Source organism: Garra rufa, chromosome 10 (assembly GCF_049309525.1).
Source record: "Garra rufa chromosome 10, GarRuf1.0, whole genome shotgun sequence".
NCBI lineage: Eukaryota > Metazoa > Chordata > Actinopteri > Cypriniformes > Cyprinidae > Garra > Garra rufa.
Window position 1 is genome coordinate 21,606,647 of NC_133370.1, and position 17,775 is coordinate 21,624,421.

The 17,775-nt window shown below is 34.6% G+C and overlaps 1 protein-coding gene across 1 annotated transcript in view; it reads left to right on the plus strand.

Moving 5' to 3' along the window:
* Window positions 1–17,775, plus strand: part of asap1a (ArfGAP with SH3 domain, ankyrin repeat and PH domain 1a) — a 72,173-nt gene that overhangs the window by 20,559 nt on the left and 33,839 nt on the right. The window contains exons 2-4 of the mRNA XM_073849398.1: window positions 2,355–2,427; window positions 10,419–10,564; window positions 13,895–13,969. Of these exons, the coding sequence (XP_073705499.1) occupies window positions 2,355–2,427; window positions 10,419–10,564; window positions 13,895–13,969 (294 nt within the window). The remainder of the gene's footprint in view (window positions 1–2,354; window positions 2,428–10,418; window positions 10,565–13,894; window positions 13,970–17,775) is intronic.

Below are 17,775 nucleotides of genomic sequence, written 5' to 3' on the forward strand. Positions count from 1 at the left end.
TTACCGATATACGTCACTAGGTTAAACATGAAAACACGTAATACAAACAGTCTGACCTGCTTACAAACACTTCCGCTAGTTAGTGTGTTTAGATCATGTCGAGAAGACGCTGTGTTCTGCGCTGTGAAAGCAAGTTTTTTTTTCATTGCCGAAAGATGATAATGTGAAGAATCTGTGGTTAAATACATTTTTTTCCATGAGACCACAGCAATACAATTTGAACCTTTTGTTGTGTGCTCTGCAATTACAGAGGACTGCTTCTCTAATCCTGGCTTTCATCTACTTTGGCTTCTGATCTTTTTTATTTGAACTAACAAGCGTTTCCAAACCACACCCTGTAAGTACGATTAATATGTTATGTGTACATTTTTTGTGGTAATATAATGTTAGTGGAGCTTTAGGTCTCCAGGTTTACCACAATATTACTTACTGAAATAGTTCTGATAATTTGCTGTGAACCCACTATTTCCTAAAAGTGTGTTGATTAATGCAGACTGTCGTTGTTCTAATTACTTCGTTTAATAATAAAAATGTAACTTAGACATATATTGGTTTACAAACTGTTGTTTTAGCAGTTAGCCACGTTAGCACTCGGCTAACGTATCCACCATTATTGTTTTACGTGTTTACAGTTTAACAGCTAAACTTTAGCTGTGGGCTTGCATAAGTGTTAAAATGTTTTTATGTCATTATTTTAAGAACAAATTGGAGCGCTATATTATTGTTTTATGTAAAGGTGTATCAACAAATCAACAAAATCCACCCAATTGCTACTCAAAACTATCCCAATCGCAATTCGAGGGGGCTCCCCCGTTAAAAACCGTGTCCTGGGGTGTAAAATACACGTTTTTTTGTCTGGGTTCCCCTGGTAAATTTGCAATCCAGGGGCTAAATATGACGTTATTGGGGTCGCTTGGCAACACAGAAGGTATGTTGGCAGAAGGTATGTTGGCTGACTTGCTCAAGTACTTCCTCTGTGCCAGTCACTACAGGCTTCGCCAGCTGACCAATCAGAGCAGAGTAGGCCTATGGCAGGGAGGGGTTTATAGATATTACGCTCAAAGCTGGTTCAAACTAAGTGTTTCGAAATCATTGACAAATGACTCTGTATAAATGTATATTCTGAGAAAATTTTACAACCTTAGATGCATTTAAACCTGTTGTAGGGGACTCCAACACTATATTAGGACCCTTTAAAATACTTTCTCTTTAAACCCAAAAAACCTAAACAGTCTCAATCAAGCCGTTTTGATTTTCTGAGCATTATGACATTATACGGCTTAGGCTCCGCCCATAAATGCTGATGGACTGTCCTATATTAGCATATTTCCACCCTCTGCCAGTTGTACACGGTCCAGCATTTTCTCCACGCTCGAGCAGCTGTAGCGACAACGTCCCTTAAGTAGTTGGATGTTTTAGTGAACACGAGTCTTCATTTTCTCCCGACAGCAGAGCCATTGTTTTGTTTTTGATGGTAATGAGGGGTGGAGTGAGCAGCACCTCATTATCATTTAAAGAGCCATGCACCGAAACGGGTTGCTGTGAACAGAGCTGTTTTTGACAAGGTAAAAAGAGTGTTGTTTTACTTGACCCTACACAGCAGACATTTCATGAAGACCCTATAGAATCATACCAACTTGTGGCATCCAATGTCCCCTTTATACAGTAGATAGAAACAAGTAGACAGAAAGTCATTGAGCTGCTCGGAGGAAACAAAATTCGTTGACACCCTGTTGTTTACTGTCATTCATAAAAATATTTAAAGAGATTTCGATGAGCTGAGACCCTGAGGGGCATGTCCTGTTCGCCACACTCTTTGTTTCACAGTGGTTTTGATTTTTGAAATGATATCCACATTGTGGCAATGAAGTGCGGTCGAGGGGTTCCCCCCGTCCTCGTGCTGCCACGGTTGCTAGGAAACTGCATGTCAAGGGTCTGTCACTGGTATGTTGAATTGTGCACCTATTATCTGTCAAATTTACGCACTCCAGGCTGTCTTTCCTGAGGAGATCTTTTCCAATGTTGATTACATTTATTAGTCAGCTGAATTACTTTTAATCAATATAACGTTTAATGTTCAAACATTGCAGTTCCCAGTCATTAATTTGAGCTCACAGGGAATATCTCTGACGTTCTCTTCTCCACCTGTTGGCCCATTTGAGCACTGGAAATGCCTCCAAGGCCCTGCAGCTTGTGATTATGAGATTCCTAATGTCTGGTTTGCCCCTCGAGGTGTGGCCAGTGATGCAGTTTCTCTGGAATTCTAAGATCATGAATCATAAATGAATCACAGACCTTTTTTAGCTGTGTTTTATAACCATCCTCTTCTCTTTTCTTTGTGTCTGCCTCTCCAGGCTTTGGACCAGGACCGAACAGCTTTACAAAAGGTCAAGAAATCCGTCAAAGCAATCTACAACTCGGGTCAAGGTGAGTTTTGACCCAGCTCTTCAACAGTAATTCTAGAAATATTCAAATATGACATTTACAGAGAAGTTTTTGATACAATGTGTGGCTGTAAAAGGGTCATTTTACAGAAATGTCTTAAAATTTCTTTCTTTCTAAAATTTTTCTGTTTTATTTTTTAATCTTTTGTGCATTTCTTTAAAGACCACATGTCACTCATGTTACCTTACTTCTTTGGCAATATTAAAGTTTTTTTGAAATATCATTAGTCCCCCCCAGAAAAATAATGAAAATCAAGAAATAAGGAGGTTATGTTTCTTTTATTTATTGTGGCATTAAAAACACATCAACACTAGTGAATGAATCACCGGTGACATACGTAAGGCCTGACATACTCATCTTTACGAATGTTACCCATAAGTAAGGTAACATCAGTGACAATTTTCATTTAACAAAATGGCTGCTGCAAGGTAACAACAACATGTTGTCAGACATGGTATGCTCACTAAATGACGTAGCTCAATCCATTTGTATTCTAGTTTTTTTACAATTCCCTAACAATAAAGTAGGTCATACCAGTGACCTCAACTAAAAGCTTCATATGAAATCATGAGATAAATGAGAAAATTTCTAATAACTGAAAAGGACAGTGGATTTTCATGGGCCTTTCTTCACAGATCTTCAGAAAATAGGAAGAAGGAAGTCAAGTAATGTCATCAGTGTGATTTCTAATTTCAAAATAAAAGATTTTTGTTAAATGCTAACACCAGTGACACATCTCCAGGGGACCACTACTTTCATTATATATTTTATAATATTCTTTCAGCGTTTAGTTTTTTATGCCATTCATATCATATATTTGATAGTTATGAATACATTATTGTATTTTAAATGGTAGAAAAACGTGTTTTTGACCTCAAAATAAAGCACTTTCCCTCTTTACATGGCTGTGGGGATGAGCAGTTTTGTGGTGCTTGGAATTCTATGTAATTAATTAAAAAACAAATATTGGCACATTGATGACTCAAGAAGGTGTAATTGTTCAAATGTTTCATTTTAAAATATAAAGAAATGTAACCCTAGAGTGTTTTTCAAGTGGAATATTTCTGTAATAGCTAGGCCCAGAAAAAATTAAGTCAAAAAAAGTGATTTTTAACTTGTTTTTAACTAGACAAATTCCTGCTTTAACCGACAATCCTGAAGTGAGAAATGCCATAGCGTTTACTTCTCGCAGGGTCCTTATTACCGTCTCTTCTCCTTCTAGGGAAACTCGAATGCTTACATGCCCTCTAGGGTAAATTAGCTTGAAAGGTCAGGAAATCCTCCAGACCATCTCATGAGTGTGACATTGTGGTTTTTGGGATTCGAGTCTCTTCTCTGCCAGTTTGTAACTTTTCAATGTCATTCCTCTCCTATTGGCCAAGCACACAGTGCAGATGCCAAATATCAATGCCTGCTTAATCAAGGCTTCGTAATGCCTGATATTTACTCTCAGGCATCTCTTATGGGCCTAAAATTGACAAAGGCATTGACATATGCAGGGTTGGAGATTGAGCACCAAACTGTGTGTGGATATAAGTATATTTAGGACTCTAAAACAGGACAGACAAATTTGTTCTGCTGCTGTGTGACCTAGTGATGGGTCACAATGGACGATTAGACTATAAACGTATGAAAAGAATAAAAGTATGAACACACTGCTACAGCTATACATATTCAGATGGATGTCTTTGGCTCTTGTGCTGTTTGATCAGCAAACTTGTTATGAGTTTATTAAAATCAAAAGGGTCAAACTTTTAACACACAAATGAGTTGTAAGAACTGCATTTGATTTGAATCAAAAGCAGCCTATTTATACAGGGCTTCCAGACAAGAAATTAACAGATTCCAGAAATGATGAGATTATGATGGTGATGATTATTATTTTTAATAGCAGAAATACTATTACTGTACTACTACCACTGGTAATACATTTACATTCAGTTATTTAGCAGACGCTTTTATCCAAATCGACTTACAAATGAGGACAATAGAAGCAATCAAAACCAACAAAAGAGTCTCGGTTATAGTCTAACGCAGTGAACGTAGCAAGGTTTTTTTTAATAAAAAAAAGAAAAGAAAACAAGTAGACATAATAGAAAAATAATAGAGAACACTGGTGTTAGAGGGTATTTTTATAATAGATTTAAAAAACAAGTCAAAAGAATAGAAAAAGAATAGAGAACACTAGTGTTAGAGGGTTAATTTTTTAAAATAAATAAAAAAACAAGTCAAAAGAATAGAAAAAGAATAGAGAACACTAGTGTTGGAGGGTCAATTTTTTAAAATAAATAATAAGAAAACAAGTTGAAAGATTAGGGAAATAATAGAAAACACTAGTGTTAGAGCGCATTTTTTTTAAATAAATAAAACAAAAAGTTGAAAGAATAGAAAAAGAGAGAACACTAGTGTTACAGGGTAATTTTTTATAATAAGCAAAAAGAAAACAAGTCAAAAGAATAAAAAATAATAGAGAACGCTATAGAGGGTCAATTTTTGTAATAAATAAAAAGAAAACAAGTCAAGAAATAGAAGAATAATAGAGAACACTAGTGTTAGAGGGTCAGTTTTATTAATAAAAAGAAAACAAGTCGAAATAGAAAAAGAATACAGTAATTTTTTAAATAAATAAAAAGTAAACAAGTCAAAAGGCTAGCAAAATAATAGAGAACAGTAGTGATAGAACTGCATTTTTTAATAAAAAAAAAAATTGTAAGTATAGAAAAATAATAAATAATGCTAGTTTTAGAGAGTAACTTTTTAAATAAATCAAAAGAAAAATTTAAAGAATACAAAAATAATAGAGAACGTTAGTGTTAGAGGGTATTTTTTTTATAAATTGTTAAAAACAAGTTGAAAGAGTAGAAAAATAAGAGAGAACACTGGTGTTAGAGGGTGCTTTTTTAATAAATAAAAAAGAAAACAAGTTGAAAAAGTAGAAAAAGAATAGAGAACACTAGTGTTAGAGGGTCATTTTTTAATAAATACAAAAAACAAGTCGAAAGAATAGAAAAAGAAAAGATAACGCTAGTGTTAGAGGGTCAGTTTTTAATCAATAAAAAGTAAAACAAGTTGAAAGAATAGAAAAAGGAAAGAGAACAATAGTGTTAGAGGGTAATTTTTTTAATAAATAAAAAGAATACTAGAAAACAAGAAAATTAATAAAAAAACGCTAGTGTTAGAGTGTAATTTCACCATAAATAAAAAGAAAAGTAGATAGAATACAAATAGAATAGAGATTGCAAGTGTTAGAGGGTCTAGTTTTTTAATGAAATAAAAAGAAATCAAGTAGATTTAATAAAAATAGAATAGAGAGTGCTAGAGTTAGAGGGTCAAGTGTAGATAAGTGTAGTGCATGCGTTTGGGAGAAAATCAAACGCTCATTAATTTTTTTGGTTCTTGAATGGTTTGCACATCATCCTGAATGTGCTCTTTTAATGCTCTGAGATTCCCTCACGTTGCTCCTGAAACCTTCCCAGCTGGTCATTTACAGGTAACAGTCCACTATTTTTGACTACTAGATCTCACCGCTCAGCAGTGCAAATATATCTTTTGCACACATTGCCATTATTTGTACATAGATTCTGATTTTTATACTGATATTGTGACATGACTGGCACCACATGTAACGAATTTAAGTGATGTGGTATGTAAGACTTCCTCTTGTGAGCTGTAGTGCTTGATCAGATTGACTGGCTGACCTCTCTCTGACCTCAGTATCCCTTAGAGAGCGTTCGTCCTCTACGCCTCTTCAGCAATGCAGAGACATCTTCATCATGATTCAGCAAATGCCAGCAGAATGTCACCTTTGTGAATGAAGTCATACCAGCTCCAGCTGAATGCAGCCACTCACGACACACATCACTCTCTTCATTGCTGTCTTCCTGAAGTGTGGAGTGTGTCATGTTATGCTATTAAGTGTAGAATGTTACTGTGGGCGGCAGGCAGAAGATGTAAAGTGGCTCCCGCTGTGTTATCGACTCTCTGCTGTGTGCATTGCAGGTGGTCTCTGTGTCACGATCCTGTTTAATCAGATGTGACTGTATAGTAAGCACTCTAATCGGCTCCTGATGATTAATACCCGAGCTCTCGACACTTGGCATGGGGCTTTTATTCTCTGGTGAATTGCAGAGGTCTGCTCATGTCACTTTGCTTACAGTCTTGTTTAGATCTGTCTGCCACCTTTTAATCTGTCTGTGACATGTGAGATCTACTTATCTTAAGAAGTTTCGATAGTTAACTGAATGTTTGCAATGATTAGTATTAGTATTAATGCCAAGTTCTGTCATTAAACTCTAGATGGTGCATGTTGATAGGTTGCTAAGGCAAACTTATGATATTCACAGTGTTAAACTACTTGGCACATGTTGTATATGCAGCCAATGAGCTTGCTTCTTTTCATTTAAATAGCTAGTTAGTATTCACTAGTGCAGTTCGCAGCAGTTCAGAGTTCCTCTAAAACCCCCCACCTCCCCAGCTCCACCTGTATAGATCTGATATGAGTGATATATGTTATTTGAGCAATATGTCTTAAATACTCAAATGTATTGGCAGTAGCAAGTTCCTGAACTATAACTGCAATAATCTACAACAACAGCAATAACCAAGAGCATAGCATATCTATTCCACCAAGAACAAATACTCATCCTCATGTTGTTCAACACCCGTAAGACCTTTGTTCATCTCTCGAAAACAAATTAAGATATTTTTGATGAAATCCAAGAGCTTTCTCTTAATTTATGTTTTGAAGATGAATGAAAGTCTTACAGGTTTGGAACGACATGATGGTGAGTAATCAATGACAGAATTTTCATTTTTGGGTCAACTTTCCCTTTAAGATTCTGCAGTGTTTTCATCTGAGTATTTAAAAATGTATTGTATAAAAATACTGTATAAAAACAGCATGTATAGTTGAAGTCAAAAGTTTACATACACCTTGTAAAATCTGCAAAATGTTAATTATTTTACCAAAATAAGTGGAATCATACAAAATGCATGTTATTTTTTATTTAGTACTGACCTGAATAAGATATTTCACATAAACTATATCTACATAATAGTCCACAAGAGAAAGTAATAGTTGAATTTATAAAAAATACCCTGTTCAAAAGTTTGCATACTCTTGATTCTTAATACTGTTGTTACCTGAATGATCCACAGCTGAGTTTGTTTAGTGGTAGTTGTTCATGAGTCACTTGTTTGTCCTGAACAGTTAAACTGCCTGCTGTTCTTCAGAAAAATCTTTCAGGTCCCATAAATTCTTTGGTTTTTTCAGCATTTTTGTTTATTTGAACCTTTACCAACAATGACTATATGATTTTAAGATCAATCTTTTCACACTGAGGCACTCATATGCAACTATTACAGAAGGTTCCAAGGCATAAAGATCTGGGGGTGAAAACTTTTTGAATTTGAAAAACAGGGTACATTTAACTTATTTTGTCTTCTGGGAAACATGTAAGTATCTTCTGTTGCTTCTGAAGGGCAGTACTAAATGATAAAAAATATATATATTTAGCCAAAATAAGAAAAATGTACACATCTTCATTCTGTTCAAAAGTTTTCACCCCCCACCTCTTAATGCATTGTGTTTCCTTCTGAAGCATCAGTGAGCGTTTGAATCTTCTGTAATAGTTGCATATGAGTCCCTCAGTTGTCCTCAGTGTGAAAAGATGGGTTTCAAAATCATACAGTCATTGTTGGAAAGAGTTCAAATAAACAAAAATGCTGAAAAACCAAAAAGGATTTTTTCTGAAGAACAGTGGGCAGTTTAACTGTTCAGGACAAACAAGGGACTCATGAACAATTGGTTAACCAGAAAAAATAAAAAATGTCACTACATCCCCAATAGGTTGTCAACCCCTGGTTTACACAGTACTTTAAATCAGCACTCTGCGGTTCCCTTACGTTGTTCCTCTGAGTCCAGAAAGGCTGCAGTAAACCTTCTTAGGTGCTCGTTTAGAGAAGATGACAGTCCCCTATTTCAGGATACCAGATCTCTTGGCTCCACTCAACAAGACAAATGACCTAATAATGTCATTCTGTCATGGGCTGGGGTCCCAGTGTTGAACTGTGGGAAGATGAAGAATCAATCCCAGATGCTGGTGGTGTCGATACTGTTTCCTAATATATGGAGACCCTAAAATTATACAGCACTAAAGATGGTAATATTAGAACTTCTTGTCATGTTCCTTATTAAACAAAAGATGGTTGTGTGTGTGTGTGTGTGTGTGTGTGTTGTTTTTTGGTATGGACAAATTGTTAAAGAGATAGTTAACCAAAAATGAAAATTCTAAAAGATATTAAAGGTAGTAAGCTCTCAGATTTGATCAAAAATATCTTTATTTGTGTTCCGAAGATGAACAAAGGACTTACAGGTTTGGAAAGACATGAGGGTGAGAAATTAATCACATGGTGAACTCTCTCTTTAATGGGCTATGGGCACTTGCATTATTTTCCTGTGGGTGCTGATGACCTTGACCGCACTCTCTGTCTGTGCCTAGTGAGGTGCATATTTGTATTGGAAGGGCTATTATTGGTTTAGTTACATCATGTGGGCTGAGATTTACACGGGAAGCTGTCCTAGTTGATGAATGTACAGGGATTTGAGGAATTCTCTTTTCTTCCTTCACATGCTATGCTATTTATATAGGTGTGTTCGACTTAAAGCGATGCTGAGCAGACTGATTGCTGTATGACATCAATGTACCATGAGAAGAATTAGAGCAGACAGCTCAATAAGTGCTGTGATATCATACACCGATTTGTCTGCAGAGCTCCGCTTCAAGCCAAACACACCTAACTTGGGAAATGGACACCATTTTGATATGACTCCACACACTAGAGTCACGTTTAATTAGGTTTATGATTTTAATTTGTAAATTCTTGAAGTTGAAGTGTTGTTTTACTTTCTCCTACACTACCTTTCAAAAGACTTTAGATTTTTTTTTTTTAAAGAAGTCTCTTCTGCTCACCAAGCCTGCATTTATTTGATTCATAGTGCAGCATATTTTGAAATATTTTTTACTATTTAAAATAACTGTTTTATATTTGAATATATTTTATAATGTAATTTATTTCTGTGATCAAAACCAAATTTTTAGCAACATTACTCCAGTCTTCAGTGTCACATGATCCTTCAGAAATCATTCTAATATGCTGATTTGCCATTTAAGAAACATTTATTATTATTATTATCAGTATTTAAAACAGTTGAGTACATTTTTTCAGGATTCTTTGATGAATAGAAAGTTCCAAAAATCTGCATTTATCTGAAATAAAAAGCTTTTATAACATTATACACTAAACAATTTAAAAGCTTTTATTTAGCAAGGATGCTTTAAATTGATCAAAAGTGATGATAAAGACATTTATAATGTTACTTAATATTTCTATTTCAGATGAATGCTGTTCTTCTGAACTTTCTATTCATCAAATAAACCTGAAAAAAATTCTACTCAGCTGTTTTCAACATATTAATCATAATAAATATTTTAGAGCAGCAAATCAGAATATTATAATGATTTCTGAAGGATCATGTGACTGGAGTAATGATGCTAAAAATTCAGCTTTGATCACAGGAATAAATTAAATTCTAAAATATATTCAAATAGTAAAAATAGTAAAAATATTACTGCTTTTGCCGTACTTTGAATCAAATAAATGCAGGCTTGGTGAGCAGAAGAGATTCCTTTAAAAAAACATAAAAAATCTTACTGTTCAAAAACTTTCGACTGGTGGTGTATGTCAGCTTAATATTCAGACAGGTATCCATTCATAGGTTGACAGTCTAAAAAAGTAAATTGTCTGCTGTGGCATTGATGAAATGTTCAGGCAACGTGTTTGAAAACATTATTGAAGTCATTATTTTTGCAATTCCGTTGATTCTAGTGGTGCAGAAATGACACGCTTCATCTTTAAATAAAATCTTTTCTAATCCTATAATAATATGCATGGTTTGTTGTTATTCTCTCCAGAACATGTGCAGAACGAGGAGAATTATGGTCAGGCACTGGACAAGTTTGGCAGCAACTTCATCAGCCGAGATAACTCTGATCTGGGAACAGCCTTCATCAAGTTCTCTGGCCTTATCAAGGAACTGGCCGCTCTCCTTAAGAACCTGGTGAGGGATAGTGGACTTTTTATTTTATTTTAGTCTTATCTTCTTTTCTTAGTCTTAACATTTGAGTAAGCCAACTTACTGAAATGCTATTTAAATGTAATATTTTTCTCCTTCTTCTGAGACTAAAATTTCCTAGAGCTTTAACTCTACAAACTCCAAACTCAGCCCAGATCTTCAGACTGATCTGACTCCAGTTGCTATATCTTTTCAAACTGATTGGACTTACAGTTTTTCCTAAAAATAACCAATAGACGGTTTCAACGGCAACAACATAAACAAACGTTACTGCGCATGAGCGCTTTTGTGGCCCAAACTTAACTTCCGGTAGACATCCAAATAGAATCAATAACAACAGCTAAGTCCTTCTAGAGTAGATTATTTTTTTAATAACGAGCGAAATATGTTGGCTGCGTAAATTAGACTGATTTATTAAAAATGCAAACTCATTACTTCCCAGTAGGAGGTGCTTTAAGCACGAGAAACGAGGTTTCCCCCGGTAATGGCTATAGACAAAGCAGCTCTTAATTTAAAAACGCTGCCTTATGCAGGATGAAATGAAAATGACATTTTCTAAAGACAGTCTTTCTTCAGAAATACAGTGATATAAAAACACCCACGCCTGGGTTTGATTTTTAAACGTGTATTACGTTTATTCAACGAAGTCTATTAACAGATTAATTAATTAGTCTATTAATTCCAATTTCCAATTGGAAAATCAGTCGGTTTTTATATCGTGGCAGGTCGCCACAAATAAATAAATGTTTGAGAAACACATACCACAGCACAATAACCTGAGACCAACTTCATTACTCATTATTAGCTGCGTTTGTAACCCGCGACACGAACCAGACAGATAAACAAACACAGACCGGAAGTTAACTTAGGTCCAGGCGCGTGCGCCCGATGAAACCGTCTATAAAACTGGGGAAAACCCCATAGACTTACATTGATGGAATGTTCAAATGAGCCAAGACTATTCAAACTCCAACTGTCAAAACTCCCACAATCCCTTGAGACTCAAACTTCCCTTCTATGTACTATTTCTAATCCATTTAAACTCATTCAAACTAACTTGCTAACATGCTAATCATGATAACAACATGCTAGTAACATGCTAATCATGATAACAACAAAATGCTAGTAACATGCTAATCATGATAACAACATGCTAGTAACATGCTAATTATGTTAGAATCATGCTAGCAACATGCTAGTAACATGGTAATTATGGTAACAACATGCTATAAACATTGATCATAATAAAAATCATGCTAGCAACATGCTAGTAAAATGTTAATCATGATAACAACAAAATGCTAGTAACATGCTAATCATGATAACAACATGCTAGTAACATGCTAATTATGTTAGAATCATGCTAGCAACATGCTAATCATGATAACAACAAAATGCTAGTAACATGCTAATCATGATAACAACATGCTAGTAACATGCTAATCATGATAACAACATGCTAGTAACATGCTAATCATGATAACAACAAAATGCTAGTAACATGCTAATCATGATAATAACAAAATGCTAGTAACATGCTAATCATGATAACAACATGCTAGTAACATGTTAATTATGATAAAATCGTGCTAGCAACATGCTAGTAACATGTAATTATGATAGAATCGTGCTAGCAACATGCTAGTAACATGTAATTATGGTAACAACATGCTATCAACATTGATCATGATAAAAATCATGCTATCAACATGCTAGTAAAATGCTAATCATGTTAAAATCATGGCAATGACATGCTAGTAACTTGCTAATCTTGCAACTGACTAATCATGCTAACAACATGTTAGTAACATGCTAATCATGATAAATCATGCTAGCAACATGCTATTAACATTGTAATTATGGTAACAACAAGCCAGCAACATGTTGATGATAAAAATCATGCTATCAACATGCTAGTAAAATGCTAATCATGTTAAAATCATGGCAATGACATGCTAGTAACTTGCTAATCTTGCAACTGACTAATCATGCTAACAACATGCTAGTAACATGCTAATCATGATAAATCATGCTAGCAACATGCTAGTAACATTGTAATTATGGTAACAACAAGCCAGCAACATGTTGATGATAAAAATCATGCTATCAACATGCTAGTAAAATGTTAATCATGCTATAATCATGGTAACATGCTAGAAACTTGCATGTTATGTTAGAATCATGCTACAACATGCTAGTAACTTGCAAATGATGCTAACAAAATGCTAGTAACATGCAGCATGCTAGTAACATTCTAATCATGCTTGAAACATGTTAACAACATGTTAGTAATTTGCTTAGTAACATGCTAGTGACATGCTAGCTAATCATTCTAGCAACATTTTAGTAATTTGTTAATCATGGATGACAACATGCTAGTAACTTACTAATCATGTTAGCAACATGCTAGTTGCAGGCTAATCATTCTAGCAACATTTTAGTAACTTGTTAATCATGGTAACAACATGCTAGTAACTTACTAATCATGTTAGCAACATGCTAGTGACACGCTAATCCTGCTAGCAACATTTTAGTAACTTGCTAATCATGGTAACAACATGTTAGTAATATGCTAATCATGATAAAATCATGCTAGCAACATACTAGTAACATGGTAATTATGGTAACATGCTAGCAACATGCTGATCGTGATAAAATCATGCTATCAACATGTTAATCATGTTAGCAACATGCTAGTAACTTTCAAATAACGCTAAAAACATGCTAGTAACATGCTAATCACATGCTAATCGGGATAAAATTATGCTAGCAACAATTTAGTAACATGCTAATCGTGATAAAATCACGTTAGCAACATGCTAGTAACATGCTAATCATGCTAGAATCATGCTACAACGTGCTAGAAACTTGCAAATGATGCTAGCAATATGCTAATGACATGCTAATCATGCTAGCAACACTTTAGTAACTTGCTAATCATGCTAACAACATGCTAGTAACTTACTAATCATGGTAGCAGCATGTTAGTAACATGCTAATCATGCTAGAAACCTGCTAACAACATGCTAGTAACATGTTAATCATGCTGTAAACATGCTAGCAGCATGCTAGACATGCTAGACACATGCTAGTAACTTGCTATCTATCTATATATCTATCTATCAAACTATTAAAACTACTTTAAACTTCAAACTATTTCAGACTAAAAACCATCAAACTTGAATAAAACTTTTTAAACCTTTTAAACTTTCCGGTCCGGCTTTCTCAGGCCAACTTGTTTGTCCTAACACACTTTTTTATCTAGTCTTCTTTGACTGTTTTCTGATCCTAATCTGTATGATTTCTCCTCCTCAGCTCCAGAGTCTCAGCCACAATGTGATCTTCACTCTGGACTCTCTGCTCAAAGGAGATCTGAAGGGAGTGAAGGGGGTAAGATTTACATCCCTGTCTCTGGACTAAACTAATTGGAAAGGCCCCCTCTGAGGAACACTCTGATTTACTGCTCCATACCCGTCTTAAATGAATCCCTTTGGACCAAAAAACGCACACTGTAAATCTGGTTGGAGTTAAATTACAGGGTTCTTCACGTCACTGTCCTCTCTGAAGCGCAGGGCTGAAGGAATGGCCGCTGTAAGCGCTAGTAAACAGTGTGGGAGTGTTTGAGGCCCTTTGACTCAGTGGGTTTGAAGTGTTTACTGGTTGACTGGGGTGAAGCGCTCAGGCGTCAGACTGACCACTCCTGTCAGCTGCTTGTTGACGTCTCAGGCTCGAAGGCAAACATGTAGTGATTGTGAAAATGACTTACACTAAGTGTAGGGCCGTCTCTCGCTGAGCGGTTTTGGAAAGGCTGTCTGATTGTTTTCACATTAGCATGACCCAGGCTAAGAGCCTCTGCAGCATCAGCTGAATTTATGAGTGGAACTGATGAGGCTTCACTTTTTTGCACGGTAGTTGGAGGATACATACCTACCAGCCCCCATTCTCTCTCTCACACTCTCTTATCTCGCTCATACTTTGTCTCTCTGTTTCTTTCACCCTCTTACTCAGCGGAAATGAAACCGTTTTCTAAAGCCCTTATTGACAGAGGCAGAGGCAGTTGAAGGGCATAAGTGCAGTCCCTGGAGGACATTATCAGCTCTCTCTAAAATCTTTCCTGCACTGGAACAGATGCTTCAGAAACCATTAAAAAGCACCTACACCAGTGCTCCTGTATGTGTAACCGGGACTCACTCAGAGACTCTTGAATTGAATGTGGAGGACAAAACACAAGACAGATTTTATGTTCAGTTTCAGTATCAGAATTACTGCAGAACTTAATATAGTGGATATAGTGGAATAAAAAACTAAAATTATTCAGACACGAGATTATATTGTGGTTCATTTATATTAAGAGTGAGGAAAGCAAAATTAAGTAAACTGTGACATATTAAACCTAACAATTCATGCAGTGGACTCTCAGTAACAATTTGGGACCAAACAATTGATTTGACACTTTGACCTGACCATGTTTTGTTACAGACCTTTCTATCAAAGTTGTCTGACATTATCTAAATTAATTTGTTTTGAAACAGTTTAACTCTTAAGTTCTTGTCATATTTTATTACCATTTTCTAAACTATAGTGAATAAACTGAGAAAAATGTGAGAGATGTTGAAGGTGTCTGAATACATTTTTAGTAAATAATACAATTTTTTTGAGCTGTCAAAAGAATTTATCCAAAATAATTTGGTTACACATAAAAACTAAATATAGATTATAATGTACAGTACAGCAAAGAGGATATTTATTTAGAGATTTGCTACATATACTGTTATTAGTGTTATTAAAATATTAAACTGTAAATGTTATAATGTGGAATATAAATATATTGTAAATGAAAAAAAAAATTCTAACAGTAACCAATATCAAGCAACCTTACTTTTTATTATTTCACAGAATAATTAATTTCAGACTGAAAATCTAAATTGACTGGGAAAATGTAATTTAATTAATATATATGTATATAGTAAAACTACAATGTATTTAGACATCTTCAACATTTCTCATATTATCACAGTTTATTCGCAATAGTTTAGAAAATGGTAGTAAGATATGTCAAGAACTCAGAGTTTAACTGTGTCAGAACAAATTTATCTTGATAATCACAAATTAATTACAGTCAAACCAAAATTTATTCAGACACCCTCAAAATTGTAATAAAATGTGTCAGAACAAATTAGGGCTGCACGATATTGGGAAAACATGCGATATGCGATATTGTAGTTGAATATTGCGATAACGATATTTCTTGCAATATAACATTTCCCTAGAGAAATGCCTATTTTTTAATTATTATTATTATTATTATTAATCTATGTTTTAAAATCATTTATATATGTAATGATCATACTAAAATAAACAGGTAATAGATATTTGTCTGTCATCCGAATTAAATCTAATTCAGGCTTAATAAAACTATGTCAAGTAAGTTGCAAACACTTAGACTTTAAAACACTATGAATGACTTAAAACCTCAGCAGATATTCTGATTTCTGGTTTGCTGTTACCATAGACCTGCAAACACAAAATGAATTGTTTTCAAACATTACTTTTTATTTACAAGTAACATACACTCAAGAGCATCTTTTAAACAAAATATTTCCTTGCCTTGCCTGTTTTTTTTTTTTTAATAAAAATAAACATTAATAAACGAATAAAATAATAAAAAATACTATTAAACAAAAAGTTTACTATTAAACTTCAAAATGTTAGGAGCATCAAAAAACAACAACAACAAAAAAACATTAAGAGCACCCAATTTCTTTTTAGTAGGCAAATGCACCAATCTTGATTCTTCATGGCCGATTCTGATTGCCGATGTTTTACAAGAAAATGGGCTGAAAAAGAAGAAAAAGAATGAATGAAAGTATGAGTACATAAACAAGAAGTTTATTTTCTCTATTATAGGCAGCCATTTAAATTAGAGACAACCTCTGCATTTTTAAATAATCTACAGTATAAATAACAAAAAAAATAAAGGACACAGTTCTTTCTTAGTCGTGCAGACAATAAATGCTGCCATGATCAAAGTAGACTACTCTTTCAATATTCAAAGTGCAAATAGTTTAGACAACTACAAATCTTAATATAGCCCACATATTAATAACAGCCTAGATATTTTATGTAGCCTAATTTGCGCGCATTGTGGAGTCGCTCTCTAAATGCAGGGTATTGAAATTGTATTTGAATGCACGTGCGTGTTTTACTTTTTGGTTTCGTTCTAACGACCGCGCGAAACTCTCAGCAGCGCAGAGCGTCCATTCTACAATACAAGAGATTACTTTAACAAAACCATTTGAATGTGGGAGGACACAAACGGGATTTTGAAATTACACCCCTGCGTGAGTGCAACTCTGCCGCTGAGTTATCATCTGATGTGAATGTATGCAGTGTTGTACAGTAGCCTATATTGAGACTGAGGCGCCAGAATAAACAGAATGTGCGCGCTGTAAGACGAAATATAGTATATTTCTTCAAAAGCCGATTGTGGAGACCTTATAACTGTCTACAATTAAAAATCGTCATATCACACACCCCTAATTGCAATGCAGTTTGTGCAGATCCAGAACAGAGATTAGTTGTGGAAAAAAAAACGAAAAAAAAAAAAACGTCCGTTTTCCAGTTGAGCGGAGCGCAGTGTCCGTGACAGGGAGTGATTGACGGCTAATATCTCACATCTTCATTAAAGATAATATTATAAATATTAAGTTTAAATGGTTGTAATGTTGGAGAGAACAGCGAACCTGTCACTGCATCAGCTCACAGCAGTCTGTGAAAAGTTTTGTAAAGAAATGAAACCAATTAAATGTCATTTATCGCAACTCTCTGCCATACCATTATCGCGTATACTGTTGTCGCGATAACGATAATTATTCGATATATCGTGCAGCCCTAGAACAGATTCATCTTTCTCTCTATACTTTTTAGTGTTTCACAGAGTTAAAATCTGATTGAATCTCAGATATTGAATTGACTGAAAATCTAAATTGACCAGAAAAATAAAATATAATAAAATGATTAAATAAAATAAAATAAATTAAAATTAAATTAATAATTATCAGTAATAATAATATATTTTTTTCAGTCAATTGAAGATTAACTCTTTGAAAAAAATCTCTCTAATATGGAGATTTATTACTTTTATTATCAATGTTGGAAACTGTTGGAAAAGTTGTGCTGCTTAATATTTTTTGGAA